Source organism: Dipodomys ordii, unplaced genomic scaffold (assembly GCF_000151885.1).
Source record: "Dipodomys ordii isolate 6190 unplaced genomic scaffold, Dord_2.0 Scaffold112, whole genome shotgun sequence".
Taxonomy (NCBI): domain Eukaryota; kingdom Metazoa; phylum Chordata; class Mammalia; order Rodentia; family Heteromyidae; genus Dipodomys; species Dipodomys ordii.
Window position 1 is genome coordinate 696,033 of NW_012267328.1, and position 16,769 is coordinate 712,801.

Genomic DNA, 16,769 nt, shown 5'->3' on the forward strand with positions numbered 1-16,769 from the left:
GAAAAGAGTAGCCATGCAAAAGATGGTTAATATTTCAACATATTCCATGTAACAATAAAGTCTGACTCAAGCATCACCATCAAAGGTGCCTTGACTCTTTGGAGTGCATCTGTTATTCTTTCAAAGATGATAGTCAGTGTCAATCTATTTAATATAGCCCGGATACATTATAATTCCAGGAGATCCTATTTCTGTGTAGCAGAGCTGTGGTTCCCATCCCCCATGTTAAAGTAGGGCGGCTTTGTCACAAACAGCTTGCTATACTTAAGGATTTTACTAATAAAACACAATGTGGTCTTAGATATTACGACTGTTGCCACAGCTGAACTGACTTGTCAAATCAATCCTAATATGGCTCCCACAGGCACATAAAAACCTTATTTAGCTATCAGTTATCCTAATCACTTTGTTCAGTTACGAATGCAATACTTCAAGACCAGCTCCTATTTGCACATATATGCCTAGCCATTTAATAAAGTCTTGATTTATATAAATCCTTGTTTAAAAATATTTAGAGATGTAGTGTTTAAGCATGTTGTGTCTTTGTGCATTTTCCACTTGGATGCGTTGAAACATCCAGCAGAGGGTAGATAAGTGGACAGATGTTTCAAGTGGCGCACACACAGGTGCGCTCTCGTAGACATAGACAAGGTCTAGTCTAAGAGGTGCGCACGAGGCATGCTCTAAAAGACAAGTTCGTTGTCTAATCATGAGATGGCTGTCCAATATCACTCAGACTTCAAAGTCCATTTGTATTAGAAGCTAGGGCTGGGCTCCCTTGGAAAGCACAGTTTGGAGACAGGTGACGGGAGTGCAGGCAAGCCTGAGGAGGCCCAGAGTGCCCCCCTCCCCCCTCCCTCCCTCTCTCTCCCTCCCTTGCTCCCCCCTCCCTCTCCCTTCTCTCCCCCCTCCCTCCCTCCCTCCTTGGAACTCATGTAAGAACAAAATCATCTTTCTTCATTGGACAAAAACCCACCTTCACATCTTCCTGTTTAAAGTTGTTGTTGAATATTTGTAACACTGTTTCAAAAGAGACTGTAAGAGGCAGCATAAAATTCTCAAATTCATCCTCATCTTCACCTATCAGAGAAATAAAAGGGTCACACATGGTTTAACCTGCGTACGACTGTGTGTTAACCCCAGCCCTGAGCGCCTCTCCCAGGAAGAGGTCGCACCCTTCCACACGTGTGCCTCGGCTCACTGAATATTCTGGTGCTCTGCCTTCTCTTTTGCATCAAATGAAATAGAAAAATTACTTACCAGCCATTTTCTTTATTGGCTCTAATAGGCTCATGCCTCCGGCAGCTCAGCCCTGCAGCCTCTGGGTCTCTGAGGCCTCCAGGAAGGCTGCTGCCAAAGCCGCCGAGACAAGGGTCTACTCTTCCCTTCTCTCAGGTGCCACGGACCGGGCGCCCAGAGGGTTCTACCTGAGTATTCTTTTAGTTGTGTTCTTTTTCAAACTGATTTATTACATAGATGGCAAAGGCAGTGTTATATGCCCCAAAGGACAGGGTCTCCCAGGTGTCACTGGATTGTCCCTATCCTCTCTGGGAACACGTCTCACATTTTATTTCCTTTTCATTATGGACAATAGGAAAAAGAGAAATCCTACATTAAATTTTCTTCAATGTTTCTGCTAAAGCAGAACCTTCACTTCATACACAGGTATACACAACCTGTCATCTCTATTTTTTTCAAAAGCAGTCTCTTTGGAAATGAGATTGGATTATCTGGTTGATATTATACCACAAAGAACCATGAGCCAGCCCATTTCCTGATGAAGAAACAGAAAGGCTAAGCGTGGCCGACACCGTGGCCGACACGGTGGGGGTGGAATGGCGCGGTCCACACTCATCTCTGTGCCACTAGAATGCTTCAACAGAACACTGGCAGGAGAGAAGAACTCAACGGCTGGGAAGGTGGCTCGGCGGCGGAGCGCTTGCCTTGCATGCCAGAGGCCCTGGGTTCGATTCCTCAGCACCACATAAGCAAAAAGAAAAAAGCCGGAAGTGGCGCTGTGGCTCAAGTGGTAGAGTGCTAGCCTTGAGCTGAAGAGCTGAGGGACAGCGCCCAGGCCCAGCGTTCAGGCCCCATGACCGGACCCAAAATAAAAAAAGAAAGAAGAACTCAAGAAGAGACAGCAACCAGAAGCTTTCTTAGGACAATGTCAGTGAACAGGAAAGGAACAGACTGGACTGGATCAGCGACAGGCTAGGGGCACAGACCCCCCCCCCCCCACTGTGGGCGTGGAGGCTGTGCAAGGGCTGGATTCGGGTCCCGCTTACATGGGACCCAGGAATGGCACTTTCGGTGAGGGCTGGGGTGGACTGCCCGGCCTGGGCAAGGGGCCAGGGGCCGCAGGTGAGCATGCAGCGGCCGGCTTGACCTGGGGAGGGCAGGGCGGGGCCACTTCTTCCCACTGCATCGCCAAGAGCAGAGAGGCAAGGCCTTCAACCTCGGCTTGGCAGCCTGGGCATCCCTGAGGGATGTGTTAGATGCACACTTCTACCAAATACAAGCTTCGTGGGCGATTCAGATGCCTGCTAGCATTGGAGAACCCGACCTACCCAGGACCTCACAGGGAAGGGTCCTAGGGTGCAGTACGGGAGTTCTACGCTCAGGCCAGGCCCCAGGCCTTCCACACTTTAGTTACAATGTGGATATGGTCTCGGGGCCAGCCTGGGACCCCAGTCCTCCCTCTGTCACCTCTGCAGTAACTGCGATGACGCCATGCTCAGCTACTGGTTGCTAACTTCTTGCCTGGGCTAGCCTTAGCCAGCTTCCAAAATAGCTGGGGACACAGGGCTTAAAATGCAGGCCACTGGACACAAGCCTCATTTGGGAGACCAGGCCACAACCGTGAACCGGGGCTCACTGACCACGATGTTGGTCTCTCCTGACTCTTTTTAAAGAGTGGCTGATCTGGATAACTGCTATTTTTTTTATGATGGTTCTCTTCCCTCTGAACTCACGTAATTTGTTTCAGTAGTCTAACGGAGTCAAGGACTTGGCTTTATTGACAAAACCATGCCAAAATCTTTCTTAATCTGCTGTTCTAGACAAAAGATCCTAAGTGAAGACAAACACAGACCGAATTACAAGCCCTCTGTCAGGTGGTGTGCAGCCGTGCTGTCCCCCTTCTGCTGGCCGGTGGTAGCAGACCGGCACAGAGTGCTGAGGTGCGTGCTCCGCAGCCCCTTTGCACATATTCTCCCTTCTCTTTTTGGTCTCCTGTAGCATCGTGCCCAGCCCTTTTCTTCCTTCTTGCTGGGGATTAAGCCTAGGGCTTCATGCATGCTAAGTGACCACTCTGCCTTTGAGTTATGCCCTCCCCCGGCCCTTCACAATAGTCTAAGTTTGTTGTGAAGCTAGGCACTAGTGCCTCACGCCTGTAATCCTACATACTCAAGAGGCTGGGATCTGAGAATTGTGGTTCAAAGACAGCTTAGACAGGAAAGTCCGTGAGACTCTTATGTCCAATTAACCACCAAAGTGCTAGAAGTGGAGCTGTGGCTCAAGTAGTAGGGTGCCAGCCTTGAGGGAAAAAGCTAAGGAAAGGCCCTGAGTTCAAGCCCCAGTAGGAGTATACACACAAAAAATCTTGAATTACAGATATTTAAGCATAGCTCCCTAAAACCAGCAATACTGTAACGCTACCTGTATCATACCATTACCACTACCATTTGACCAGAGATACTGTGGGGACTGAAGGAGACAAAACTTACACTGTGCGTATGTAAATGATCAACCATGAGCTCACACTGACAGTACCTTGGGCATAGCTTCTGGAGTGCTGGAACTGTGCACCGCTGTGTTTCTGTGATGGTGTGTGACGTGAGGCTTCTCCATAAACAGGCCCAGCTACCTGACTTCACCACACACTATTTAACTGCGATACTTTCGAATCAATGTGAGCCTTAGTTCCCTCACGTATAGGGATAAACCTACCTCTCTTTTACTGTAAGATCAAACGTTAGGAAAAATGAAAGCTGCTCATCTGGGCTCAGCAGCTCAAGTATGTAACCCTAGCCACGCTGGAGGCAGAGGCCACGGGTGACAGTTCAAAGATAGTCCCAGAAAAAAATCCGAGACTCCATCTCAGCTGATGGCTGGTGGCCGCCTTCACCCCCTGCAACACGGGGAAACACGGCAACAGTATTAACCTGGAGACCAAGACAAACAAGGATCCCACCTTGCAAACAACCAATGCAGAAAGGCACTAGAAGTGTGGGCCACGGCTCAGAATGCCTATCTAACAAGCATGAGTTCAAAAAAAGAAAGAAAGGAGGGAAAAGGGGGATACTCAGAACATAGCAGCGATGGCACTAGCATTTTAGTATTAGTGCCAAAACAGTGCCTGGCATTATTAGGTATATACTATGTTTGAATGCGTGACAGTTGCTCAATAAAGGTGAATATTTAAGGTCCTCATGTTCTTAAAGCCTGATCTGAAAACAACAACAACAAGAAGGCTGTGGATGTAGTTCAGTAGCATAGCGCTGCCTAGCTTGTACAAAGCCTTGGTTTCAATTCCCAATGTATCGCTCTCTGTCTCTGTCTCTGACTCTCTCTCACACATACACCCAAATCCACCACCACCAAAAAGCCAAAACCAAAAAACAATGGCTGAATATGATCAAATCCTACACATACAATTTACAGTAGGCACAGAGTTCAATGCCGTCTATACGCAATTTGTGTTTTCCCCATTATACCACTCAACTTCTGCTAACAACAGAACTAACGCCACACTTTATTATTTAAATTAGGCACATTAGCTTTGAGTGCCCCTTGTTTTTTAAAGGCATATTTTCACAAAATTAAAGCCAGGCAAACGTCCAGCAGATCATGCAGTGATGTGAACACAACTACCAATAACGAAGGACTGAGTGAGAGTTTCTCTGCACCAGGGAAAGTATGTGTGTGCAGGAATTAAATATTTTTTTTTAAAGTCAAGTCTTTATTAAAAGGCTGGCAACTACATGGTGGACTCCTGTCTTAAAGACCAGCGGCCAAAATGGTTTTTTGTTTTTGTTTTTTTTTTTTTTTTGGTCGGTCATGGGGCTTGAACTCTGGGCTTGGGCGCTGTCCCTCAGCTCTTCAGCTCAAGGCTAGTGCTCTACCACTTGAGCCACAGCGCCACTTCCGGTTTTCTGGTGGTTTATTAGAGATAGGAGTCTCACGAACTTTGCTGCCCGGGCTGGCTTTGAACTGTGATCCTCAGATCTCAGCCTCCTGAGCAGCTAGGAGGTGGCGTGAACCACCAGTGCCTGGCTTAAATGTTTGTTTTTGAAATACTTACCTACCATGTGGTATCAAGCTGTGAGTGAAGTGGGCTCACTGTGTATATACATAAAGCAAAATCTTACTCTGTTTTCTCAATGTGGTTCTCCCCATCAAAAGTCTCAAATATCTCGAGAGGTAGAGAAAGGTACTGAAAAAAGTGCATTCAAGTCAGGAGGTCTGTCTCAGCCTGAGTCCTGACTGTCCAACCTCTAAGCCTGGCTATCCTTGCTTGTAACGGGGAGATTGATATTTACCTTCTAAGCCTAGCTGTGTGGGGTTAGCCATCTGCAGCTCCCCTTGCTGGAACTTCATAAATGACAGCCACTGGCACTTTGGTTAAATAAAGTGTGACCACAGATTGCTGTCCCAGCACACTTTCCTTTGGGAACAGAGCTGCTCCAACAAACCTTCGCTTCTCCAAGGTAAAGATGCTGATCCACAAAAAATATAGATTCAGGCAGCAGGGACCTCAGAGAGTCCGTCACCTGCCATGTTTAGGTCCACACCACAGCTGCACCCAGAGCGTCCGTAGGAGAGCACAAAGTTCTTCTCGTCAAGACTTGAGACAGTGCCTAACTGCTCCTTTGAACAAGGGCCAAACGCGGCCTCCGCTCCTGTTTCCAGTTTTCCCTAGGTGGAGGAGTCCCATCCACCTCTGAGATGACCTGTGGCTTCAGGCAGGCCAGGGCATTTCAGTATCTGTCAGAGTGTCGTCAGTGCTTGCTTCTATAGGGAAATAACAGCCCTAGATACCGAGGGCACGGTTTGATGCATTAACAGCCCCGAACATCCCTCACTTAGAGGTCTCCCTGGTAGTCAGCGAGTCTGACTTTTAATAAATGTTTCTTACTATTTACCAAATACTTGCTTTGTGCTGGGAATTCCTCTAAATGATATAAAGATGTATGAAAGAGACTAAACAACGGGACTTCTGCTACTATGAACTGAACACAGGGCTCTGCCCGTGCTAGGCAAATGTCCTATTACTCAAGCCACACCCGCAGCTCAACAACAGGTCAAGTCCTAAAGACAGACAGATAAGAAAAGTGAGGCTCTTGGAAATTTCACTGGCTAGTTCCTAGAAGAAAATCACAATTCCCAGTGAGGAGCACTGCTGCTCTTTTCTAAGAAACTTAGCCTAGAAGTTTCACCCTGAAGCATCTCTTCCTGGGGTGCTCTGGATTCTCCCCTGAAAACCAGGTAAGTTATTAAAACTGGATGTGGACTTAATGGGTTGCTTTCTGCCTACAGGGTTTGCTAATTAGTCTTAATTATCTCATTATAGAGTCTAAGTATTTCCAGATGCTTCTTTACCTCTTACTGCCCACTTTTCTACACTGTCCGCACACCCACTCCCTGCCTGCCAAGTCTCTCTTCCCAAAAATCTCTGCCAAGCCAGGGACACAGGTGAACTATGCCATCCATGGAACAGTAGCTACTTCTGATCATACCCCTCACCTGCCGAATCTTCCTTGAATTTGCTTTGCCCAATTGTTAGACGTAAGAACAGATTTTTAAAATTACTGCTCACTGTCACCAACCATCAAACTGAAATATATTTCTATACAAGGCAGATAATAAAACGGAAGCTGCTTATCTCATAGAATTTTAGAAAATAATCCTTTCTTTTTTCCTCTTACTGCCTCCAAGCCCCAAATCAATCACTTGGTCCAAACAGTTAAAATAAAAGGGAAGATAAAATTACATTTCCTAATTGACAGAGAAGGCAAAAGGAGAAGGAACAGTTGGGCAGAAGTGGGTGAAGTTGTGTGATTAACTGTGGGCAAGACAAGCGCTCTGAGCAGAGCAACAATGGAATACTATCTGCTTGATGAAACCTGTGATACACAAGGTAATGTTCAGAAAAGTGGTTTGCAAACTGAAGTTGTAAATGAATGTGTTGGTATTAGTAATGAAGAAAAGGAAAATTTCCCTTTTGTGTATTTTAATTCTAACTTCTAGCTATTTCTGGAACACTCCTTTTTATTCAAACTATAAGCTTATCCTATAAAATTTCTCAAATGTAAGTTAGCAATGTCTTCAAGCACTAATTACCTGTTACACCCCTGCAGACTGAACTGTTTCTCACCGCCCGTAAGCACCATTTTAATGTCAGTGTCCGCTCAGTCAAGCACGGAAGGCAAGGCTTGCTGAACTCTACCCACGTGCTTCTTGAGTAGCTCAAGAGCAATCCTAGCGTCCCCGGAAGGGCAACTGCCGGGGCTGCCACCACTGCCAAGCTCCAGACGGCAAAGCGTCACTGGCTACTAATGTCTGGTTCCTTCTACACCTCCCTCTCCAGTATTTGCCAGACGGGTTCACCTCCATTCAAGCTGAATAACAGAAGGTTTTCACTCATTCAGGTGTTTCACACTGGACAGCTCCTTGGAGTTTTCCATTTACGGGCATGGGTAATGCTCGTTCTTTTCAGTTTATTAGATTGACAAAGTTAAAATTCAACGCAACCCAGGGAGCTTGAACAAGGGCTAACATCCAAAAGCAGACAATTGGCCATGTGCATGGAAAGGAAGCTATTGCATTCATTCTAATAATTTCTTGGGTTTCAAAGAGGAAACAGCCAACAAATCTTATGCTTTGAGATGTCATCATTCTCATGATGAAGTGCTTCCAATTCTGTCCTCATACAAGCGATCATTTTCTCTAGCGAAAGCTGTTTGATAAAACAGTTCAATTGTTTGTTGCCAAAATTCCCCATTTTCATCGGAAATACAACCTGGGGCACATAGCATCTAATTAAATTCATACAAAGTACAAATCATTGAAGAGAAACCAAAATGCTTTTCAAAGTAAATACCAATTAATGTGACACCCAATTCTGTTTGCCTTTTCTAATTACTTCAACGTGCACAGCTGATATACAAAAAATGTTCAATTTATTTTGTAGGATTCAATTACAATATGCTTTATATTTCAATCCAAGAATCACATCCATTGCTTTTGCAACCACAGGTTGGTTAGGAATTTTTTTTCCTCTTTGATTCTTACTGCCCCCCGCCCCCCCCCCCGTTTGCCTTCAGATTGTTTTTGAGAATGGTTCTCACCATCCAGCACTTTTCTTTCTTCCTCTGACACATGACCTGTGTTGCTCTGCTACTCTTTATCTTTTTCTTCCCATCGTAGTGCACATACAACAGAAAACTACGAGGCCATATCTACAGGAGTTCTGACAACAGTGTGGCACTCAACCTAGCTTTTGAGACAAGCTTTCAAATAATACAAACTTCTGTTCAATAATGCTCTCCCAATGACCACCTGCAAAGGAGCAAAACTTCGAGGAGAGGCTGATAGATGTATGATCTGGCACAAGAACGGCCAAGAGAAGCTAGTCCTGAGTGAAGGTAAGCAGCCACTGGGTTGCCCTGTCTTGGGGGCCAATGGTCAAAGACACTTCTAGACACCCTCATAGAGAAGCAGAGCCAATTCCAGAAGCCCTAAGACTGGCTTCTTGGTTATGGTACACTTGTTTGCCACTTATTCAGTAGGCATTTAATGAACATCTACTGGGGCTTGGTTTGAAAAAGACAATGCTACAGGGCTCAACATTTTAGGAAGAAGGGCAACTCCAGATCTTGAAAAGGGAAGAAACTGTTTATCTCACAAAACTCACTTCATACTTACACATTTTAAAAAAAGTAAAAACCACTTATAAAATGAATTCCTTTTCAAGCAGGCTAAAGTCTCATGAGCACAGTTGCTATAGTTTTAAATTTTACCTATGCTCTCATAAAATGGCCGCCTTCTTTCTGTGTCACTCAAGGTATCTAAAAACGGGAGTAATGACATATTTACCACCCCCACCCCCCCCTTTTTTTAAAAAAAAACTCACTTTGAACAATAACATCAACTTATGTATCAAAGGACTTTGAAATCCTACTAACTATTGGATATATTTGTCTTTAACTTTTGTCTCCCTACTTTGTTCACTCTGTGTATCAGATCAGTATGAGAGAACTTTCCAAGATGGAGAACTAAGTGAAATTTATACAGGTTTTCAAGCCCTTTGAGGCCAGGGTCCTGATCTCAGAGGTTAATTAGCACAGTATATGCTTGCTGACTGAGTATCAGGGACAGCGAGAGTCTGGATGGAGTCTGGAGCTGCTCTTCTTCATGCCAAAGCAGCAGTCAAGAGTAAAGAGGACAGTGTGCAGTATGAAAAGCTGTCTTTCAGATCTTCCATGTGCCTAAGGTAGCACATGATTGGGCTTTGCATGCCTGGTATAAACTCTTCAAATATTTATAGACAATTCTCTTTGCCTCCAGCCCTAGTTGTCACTTAGCCAAGTGAGACATACATGGTTCTTTTAATCTTTCCTTAGATATCAACCCCACTAATCTCCTTACTCTTTCCAGCTGCATTCCTCACAACTTTTAACTGTTTTTCTGGTGACTTATTCCATGGAAGTACATAAAAATAATATGTGTGGAGGATGAAGGGGTTTAGTTACCTTCCCATGTCAAGGTCCACTGTCTTTTTTGGGTGAAAAGTAAAACTATCTTCTTTCTTTTTCTATCATCACATTTAAAAAATCATGTGTAACTTGCTAGATCAATCAATATATTGCAAGACAAAGAAAAGGAATCAGAATTATAGTCTCTGAAGATGTTATTGTTGATGGAACTTTTTGTGCGTCTACAGCGGCTGGTCTTGCCTGCAGTATTCGAATGTAAGAGATGGGAGTCCAAAGCGATGTGGTCACAGAAAGATTTGGTGCCACTTCAAGACCCTAACTTCAGCTTTTCACAAAAAATAACAAAGTAAACTGAAACCAGACAAGGGTGTTTTTGAATAGGACTCCACAAACCACAAGATCTCAAGAATAAAACATAGACAAACGGGGTATTCATATAAAAAGGTTGTGCACAATTAACCAAGTGCAAAGAAACATGGAAGAATGGGAGAAAAATACTTGCAGGGCATTTTTTTTTCTGACAAAATGTCGATATCCACAAAATATAAGGAACTTTAAAAACTCAAGAGTAAAATAACCAAAAATCAAAACCCTTTTTAGAATATGGGTAATAGGTTTAAATGGCTATTTCTCAAAAAAAGACACATGAACGGTTAACAGGTGTATGAAAGATGTTCAACATCACTAGTCACCAAAGAAATGCAAATCAAAACCACAATGATGGTTATTATCCACAAGACAAAGACCAAACACTGGTGAGGATGTGGAGAAAATCAGAGGCAATGTGGCCTAGCCTATCCTATCCATGTGACCCAGGGGTTCTACCACTGAATACGCCCAAAGGAGATGAAGTCAGTCCGTCCAAGAGACTCGCACACTCACACAGGTACTGCTGCACTGGTCACAGCAGCCAGCAAAGAAGCAACCTGTGCATCCCGCAACTGATGGGAAGATAAAGAAACACAGGGCGTAAGCAGAAAGTCTGCACTAAGCTCTAAAAGAAGGAAGCTCTGTCATCTGTGACAATGGATATAGAACTGGGAGTTACTGTATTAAGTGAAATCAGGCGCAGAAAGAGGAGTACTGCATTATCTCACATCCATGTAAAATCTAGAAAAAATTTATCTCACAGAAGTTGAGAATGGAATGACCATTATAAAGCTGGAGACAGTGGGGAAGGGGAGGGCGGGGGGCACTGGTGGCTCAGGCCTCTAATTCTAGCTACTCAAGAGGCTAAGCCTGAGACGGCAGTTCAGAGCTAGACAGCACAGAAAGTCTGTGAAACTCCATCTCTACTTCACTCGCAAAAAGCCAGGCTGGAGGCATGTCTCTAGTGGTGGAGCACCAGCTATAAACCAGAAAGTTAAATGGCATTGTGAGCTTTGAGTCCAAGCCTAGTGAGGGTGTGGAGCTCTCAGTTCAAGTTCTGGCATTGGCACAAAAAAGACACAGGGGAAAGGGAGAGGGAAAAGTTACCCAGTGGTTATTTAGTTATAGTCAGAAAGGAGTAAGAAGTTCTAATGTATATTACTTATATAATTTATTTTATATATAAAATATACATATATAATATAAATACATTCCAACAAAACCTAGAAGGGGCTCAGTTTGGCGGCTCCTGCCTGCAGTGCACACAGGATGCACATGTGCTGAGAATCACAGTCCTGCCTGGACAAGACTACGAGACCCTGCCCTAAAAAACAGCTACAGAGAACAGGGCCAGACACATTTCAGGTTCTGAGTTTAACCCTTATATATCAAAGGAATGAACAAACACAAAGCCCTTTAGAAGAAAAGATTTTTCAAAGATTTTACCACAAAGAATGACAAAATTTTAATGAGACAGGTAAGTTCAATGTTGGGGTAGGGGTAGAGATGCAGCTTAGTTATAAAATGCTTGGCTAATATGTACAAGGTATTAGGTTTGATCCCCAGCACTACTAATGAAGCAAAAAAGTATTTAACATGACTTAAACATTATGCAGCATTGTTATTTTACTATTATAAAAGTAATACATTAAAAACTTCAACACTGTGGAATGACTAAACCCAGCATTATCATTAACATATGCATTACTTCACATAGTTATAATTTGTGAAGATACTTAACATTTTTCAAGAGTGTAACATAGATCTCTGGAATTTTATTCCTCATTACTCGAATATCTATATCAAGGCTCTGAAAATATCACCCCCCGCAACTTCTCTAGCACTTGTTAACTACCGTGCTAATTCTAATGAGATCAACCTTTCTAAATCCTATGAGTTAGTTTGGGTGAATTTCTGTTTCTGCCTGGCTTATGACCTCCAGCTTTATCCATGGTGTTCAAAGGGCAGGATTTCCTCAATTTTAAATGGCTGTATGGTAATCCTATGTAAATATACCAGCACATTTTCTTTATCTATTCATCTTCTAAGATACTTAGGTTGATCCCATTCTTGGCTGTTATAAACAACTCTGCAATGAACATGGGAGTGCAGATGTTTCTTTTACAGACTAAGTTCCCTTCCTTTTAATGTTTCTATCTAGTAGTGGGGTTGCTGAGTCGTAAAACAGTCCTATTTTTAATCTTTAAAGTATGTCTATACACTTGTTAACAATATCCCTTGAGTCTTTCTGATGTATTTTCCCCCTTATACACACAATCACTCCACGTGCACGGGTTAACACCTCCCCTTTTCTCTTAATGTTATGACAGAAAAGTTCCTATGTTGTACTGTCTTAAAATCATGTCCACCCTGCCTGGTGCTGGGTATAGAAGCCAGGTCCTTGTGTATGCTAGGCAAGTGCTCTACCACTGAGCCATACTCCAAAGCCCCAAACCACCATAGACCATTCTATTAAGTACATGTGCTATAATTTTACTGGCGGACATCAAAGTCATTTCCATTTTCTTTTCTCTGTTTAAAATGCCACTATAAAAATGCTCTATGAAGCTTTTCTGTGTTTAAGGCTGTTTACGGATTCAGAAATTAAAATCAGTGGGTCAAGGGACACACAGAAAATAAATGCTAAAGTAGAGAATCGAGGCAAATACTAGTTGAAATGACTTTACCTCCTAGGTATAAAGATTTGTCTTGGTACTAACTAGTGAACACTCAAATCTTAGAATGCCACAAAAACCTGTCTAAGAGGGCACAGTCTAAGCTACAAGCCCTGTCCACGGCACTCTGCTCCTTTATTTACACAAGCGTATGCATGGCTGCTCGCTTGGAGCTTAGTTTGTCGCCTTACCTAGATCTACCATCAGAAGACGGGTGAGGGCTGTGTAGAAGGTTGTTCGGCACCTGAGGTCACTGAGACTGTAACTGTCACTGATACCAAGAAAGGGGAAGTGTTCACTCTAACAAAAGCAAAAGAGCATCCAAGATTACTAACGGTTGACCTAAACTATCAAACAATTCTGGTCATCATTAACAACGAGCACTTACCGTGTGGTTTTTTAGCATGAATTTCACAGCATCCATCTTTACAAGTTTTTTTAAAAGAATATAGGTATAACAGAAGTTAAGGACTCTAAGGAAAGAATTTGTCTTATCAATATATACTAAATCACAAAATAACGCTGGACTACAATGGCATCAGTTTCTATTTATGATGAATAATTATTATTTCCAACAGTATCCTGTAGAATTATTTTCCATTCTGCTAAGAATGATAATACATTATTAACTAGTACAATTACTTTTCCATCTTATACATATTCTAGTTATAGAAAAGAAGAATGGATTTTATAATTAAGACAAGAACTCTTTTACTATTAAAGTCTTGAAAGTGGAAAATTAAAACTGACCCTCTCTACTCTTTGGGTTGTAACCCAGGAATTTCTTTTTATTTAATGTTATTTCATAGTAAAATAATTATAAAGGACCTATAATAGGCAATTCTTAAAGACAATTATTCAATTTTAAGAAACAATGAGGGCTATGAATGGTAGTGTATATTTATGAAGGAGGTATAGATCAGAGGACCATGGTCCATGATTGGGTCTGGGGGTACAGTAGGGGTTTAAGAATCTCTCTAAAAAATAAAAGCAAAAAGGTCTGGGGCATGGCTCACATGGTAGTATGCCAGAGGCCTTAAGTTCAAATCCAATACTACATACACACACAAAAGGAAATAAATGAACTCAACAGAAATCTAAGATCAGAATATAGTTATGAGGATATAGAAAATCGCATCACCAAGTGTTGAAGGATAGCTTAAAGAATTAATACTTCTGGGTGAAAATGAGGGAGGGGATGACACTGTTCAAAAAGAAATCTACTCATTACCTTACCTATATAACTGTAACCCCTCTGTACATCACCTTTACAATAAAGTTTTTAAAAAGAATTAGTATTTCTTAAGTGTTTAAGTAGAAGGCCTTCTTTTATATTATTTCACCCAATCTTTACATGGTTAAACATGATTTATAATTAATATTCTGTAGATATGAAAACAGAAGCTCAAGAGAAACGGAATCACTTGCCCAAGATCACGCAGAAGAGGTTCACTCTGCTCACTGTAACGAATAAAGTTGCGGAGTTACCAACATAACTACAAAGCCCAGATGGTTTCTAGTGCCAGGTGAACTGGAAGCACATCTCGTCAGAACGTCATCATCCTTCTCTTCGCACACTCTTGTGTTTTCTGCTTCAGCTAGGGTATCTTGGTCATCCCCTCTAGACAGACCCATGCATTTCTTTAAAAAGCTGTAGAACTCTTCCATGGGTCCAGTCATGTTGTAAGACAAAAATGGCTCCTTCCCTTCTTATTATCTTCAAAAAGGTACATCCATGAACTGCCCCTGCAGAGCGGTACTCAATTTTAGCCTCAGCTGACAGTGTCAAAGAGTGAGAAATCCAGTGAGAAACCTGACCACACTCAGTTCAGTTGGCCGGACCTCTCTGAGTAACACCCTCAGCCTACTGAAACCTTCGTTTCCATTTCCAACAACTGAGAATGAAGCCTAGTCAAACATGTCTTACAGCATTGTCTGGAGGATCAGAGGATACAAAAGGCTTTGCCAATTCCAAATCAGGGAAAGTAAGTAAAACATGCAAAGAACTTACAAAACTAGTATTAGCTATAAGGTTTACTCAGATAGGCAAATGACTTCCCCAAACACAATTCGTATGACTTGGATGTAAGCCGTGTAACCTGACCACTACCGTTAAACAGCAATTGTGTACACTCACCCACACTTTCTAAGGACGCTATAGCACTCACGCACTTTCTGAAGTGCGTGGTTCTGGAAGGCACTCAGGCACCAAGTCTTTCTGGCAGGTTGAAGGACAAGAACAGGCAGCAAGTTTTCTCCTGCATCTAAAGATGCATGTCTGATGATTTTTCATAATCATCAATCACAGGCAGAAGGACTGCCATTCAAATTTCACTCAGTTAAACAGGGGTAGGGATCAATAAACTTCAAAATATCTTAAGTAATTACCATATACAATTCTCTTAAAATTGCTAAGTTAAAAGTGACAGGGTCTATGGGTAATATAAATACTGCCATTAACAGGGATCTTTCTTGTCAGTGATGTTAATAAACAGCAAGGCATGCTTTGACAATACAATATTTATGGAAGCAATAAACACCGCATTCACAGGAAGAATCTCGTCTGCCAAACACACATTTTCTGCAGAACTGCATCTGTGCACTTTGTGCCAAGGCCAGACTCACTGCCTTTTAATTACATTCCTAAGAAAAAAGCGATTAAGGATTTTTATTTTTTTCAATAAAGGAGAGACTGAGAATTCATCTGAGTATTTATATTTCCTTATAAGAATTCAGTACAAAGCCAGTATGGCCTTAAGAAGATTAGTAATGTTAAAAAGAAAAGGCAAGTGGACCCAGTTATGATCTTTTAGCTTTCCTTCTGCTCTGACAGACCACGGTTCTCATAAGCTGTGCCATGTGAACTGTGTGGGGCACTGGGTGACATTACAGCCTGTAGCTCATAGCAATGAGCCCACCGAATAGCTGTAATAGCAGCAACCATGTTAGGAGTTCTGAACGGGACTCACCCATGGAGAAAAGGAGAGTCAAGATTTACATACAAGTCTGTCTGGCCACAAGTACATTCACACGTCAGCCATGCAGGTATGCACATAGTGTTCATGAACGTTAAGCACAAGAGAAGAGATTGGAAGGAGAATGGCAGGGATTCCTCTGTAGAACTACTGTGCAGTCAGCACAGAAGGACTAGGGCTTACAAGTACTTCAGGCTGGCTTTGCAGTCTTTGGTAGGGACTGAAATCCGGAGGAGACCTCGCTGAGTGGTAAGGCATTAAGGGAGGAGAACGGCACATGTGGCAATTCAGCGCAACACAGAAAGGGGAAGGTAAACACATTACCTCGGTCCAAATATCAAGTACAAATTGTAGTTGAGTGGTGCCAGGAAATTAGATAGGGGAACTCAGTAAGTCAAGTACCGTAAAGGACCTAATTTTGCTCTGGCCTAAATAACAAGTGGAAACGATTTGGGCTTTTGAGAGAGGCAGGGTGACATCTAAACAACACCTGAGGGTAACACTGTGAGACAAGGCCTAAAGAGCCGGGGAAGGCCCGAGGAAGGGCGGCGGAGCAGCAGAGCAAACGCTCTTACCTAGGCCTCGTATGAGAACAACCAAGTAGCAAAGATCATGAGAAGACTTTCCCAAGGCTGATAGAGACAAAGAGAGAGAGAGATGAACGAGCATTTCTTTTGATGAGTGCTAAGAGAAGTATGCCTGAGGGGTGTATAATAGAACTAGTTTTCTTCAGTGTGCTCACAAACATCTGTAGATAATGGTATTCATGAAGTAAAGGAATTCTCCTCTTCTACTGGTTCCTGACGACTATCACATCTAGAAGGTGGTGGGTAAGGTTAAAGACACAGCAAGGATGTCTGGTTGGGCACATTACTTGGTACTTTAAAAATGTTTTGGAGCTGGGAGCGGGTGGCTCACGCCTGTCATCCTAGCTACTCAGCAGGCTGAGATCTGAGGATCACGGTTCAAAGCCAGCCCCGGCAGGAAAGTCTGTAAAACTCTTACCTCCAACTAACCATCAAAAACATGCAAAA

General features: G+C 42.8%; 1 protein-coding gene across 1 annotated transcript in view; it reads right to left on the bottom strand.

The window, feature by feature from the left end:
* The window catches only part of LOC105994963 (ran-binding protein 17), a 101,126-nt gene that overhangs the window by 60,734 nt on the left and 23,623 nt on the right, over positions 1–16,769 (bottom strand). The window contains exons 4-6 of the mRNA XM_013028632.1: positions 13,149–13,212; positions 12,952–13,060; positions 977–1,080 (exon numbers count right to left, since the gene is read on the bottom strand). Coding sequence (XP_012884086.1) covers positions 977–1,080; positions 12,952–13,060; positions 13,149–13,212 — 277 coding nt within the window. The remainder of the gene's footprint in view (positions 1–976; positions 1,081–12,951; positions 13,061–13,148; positions 13,213–16,769) is intronic.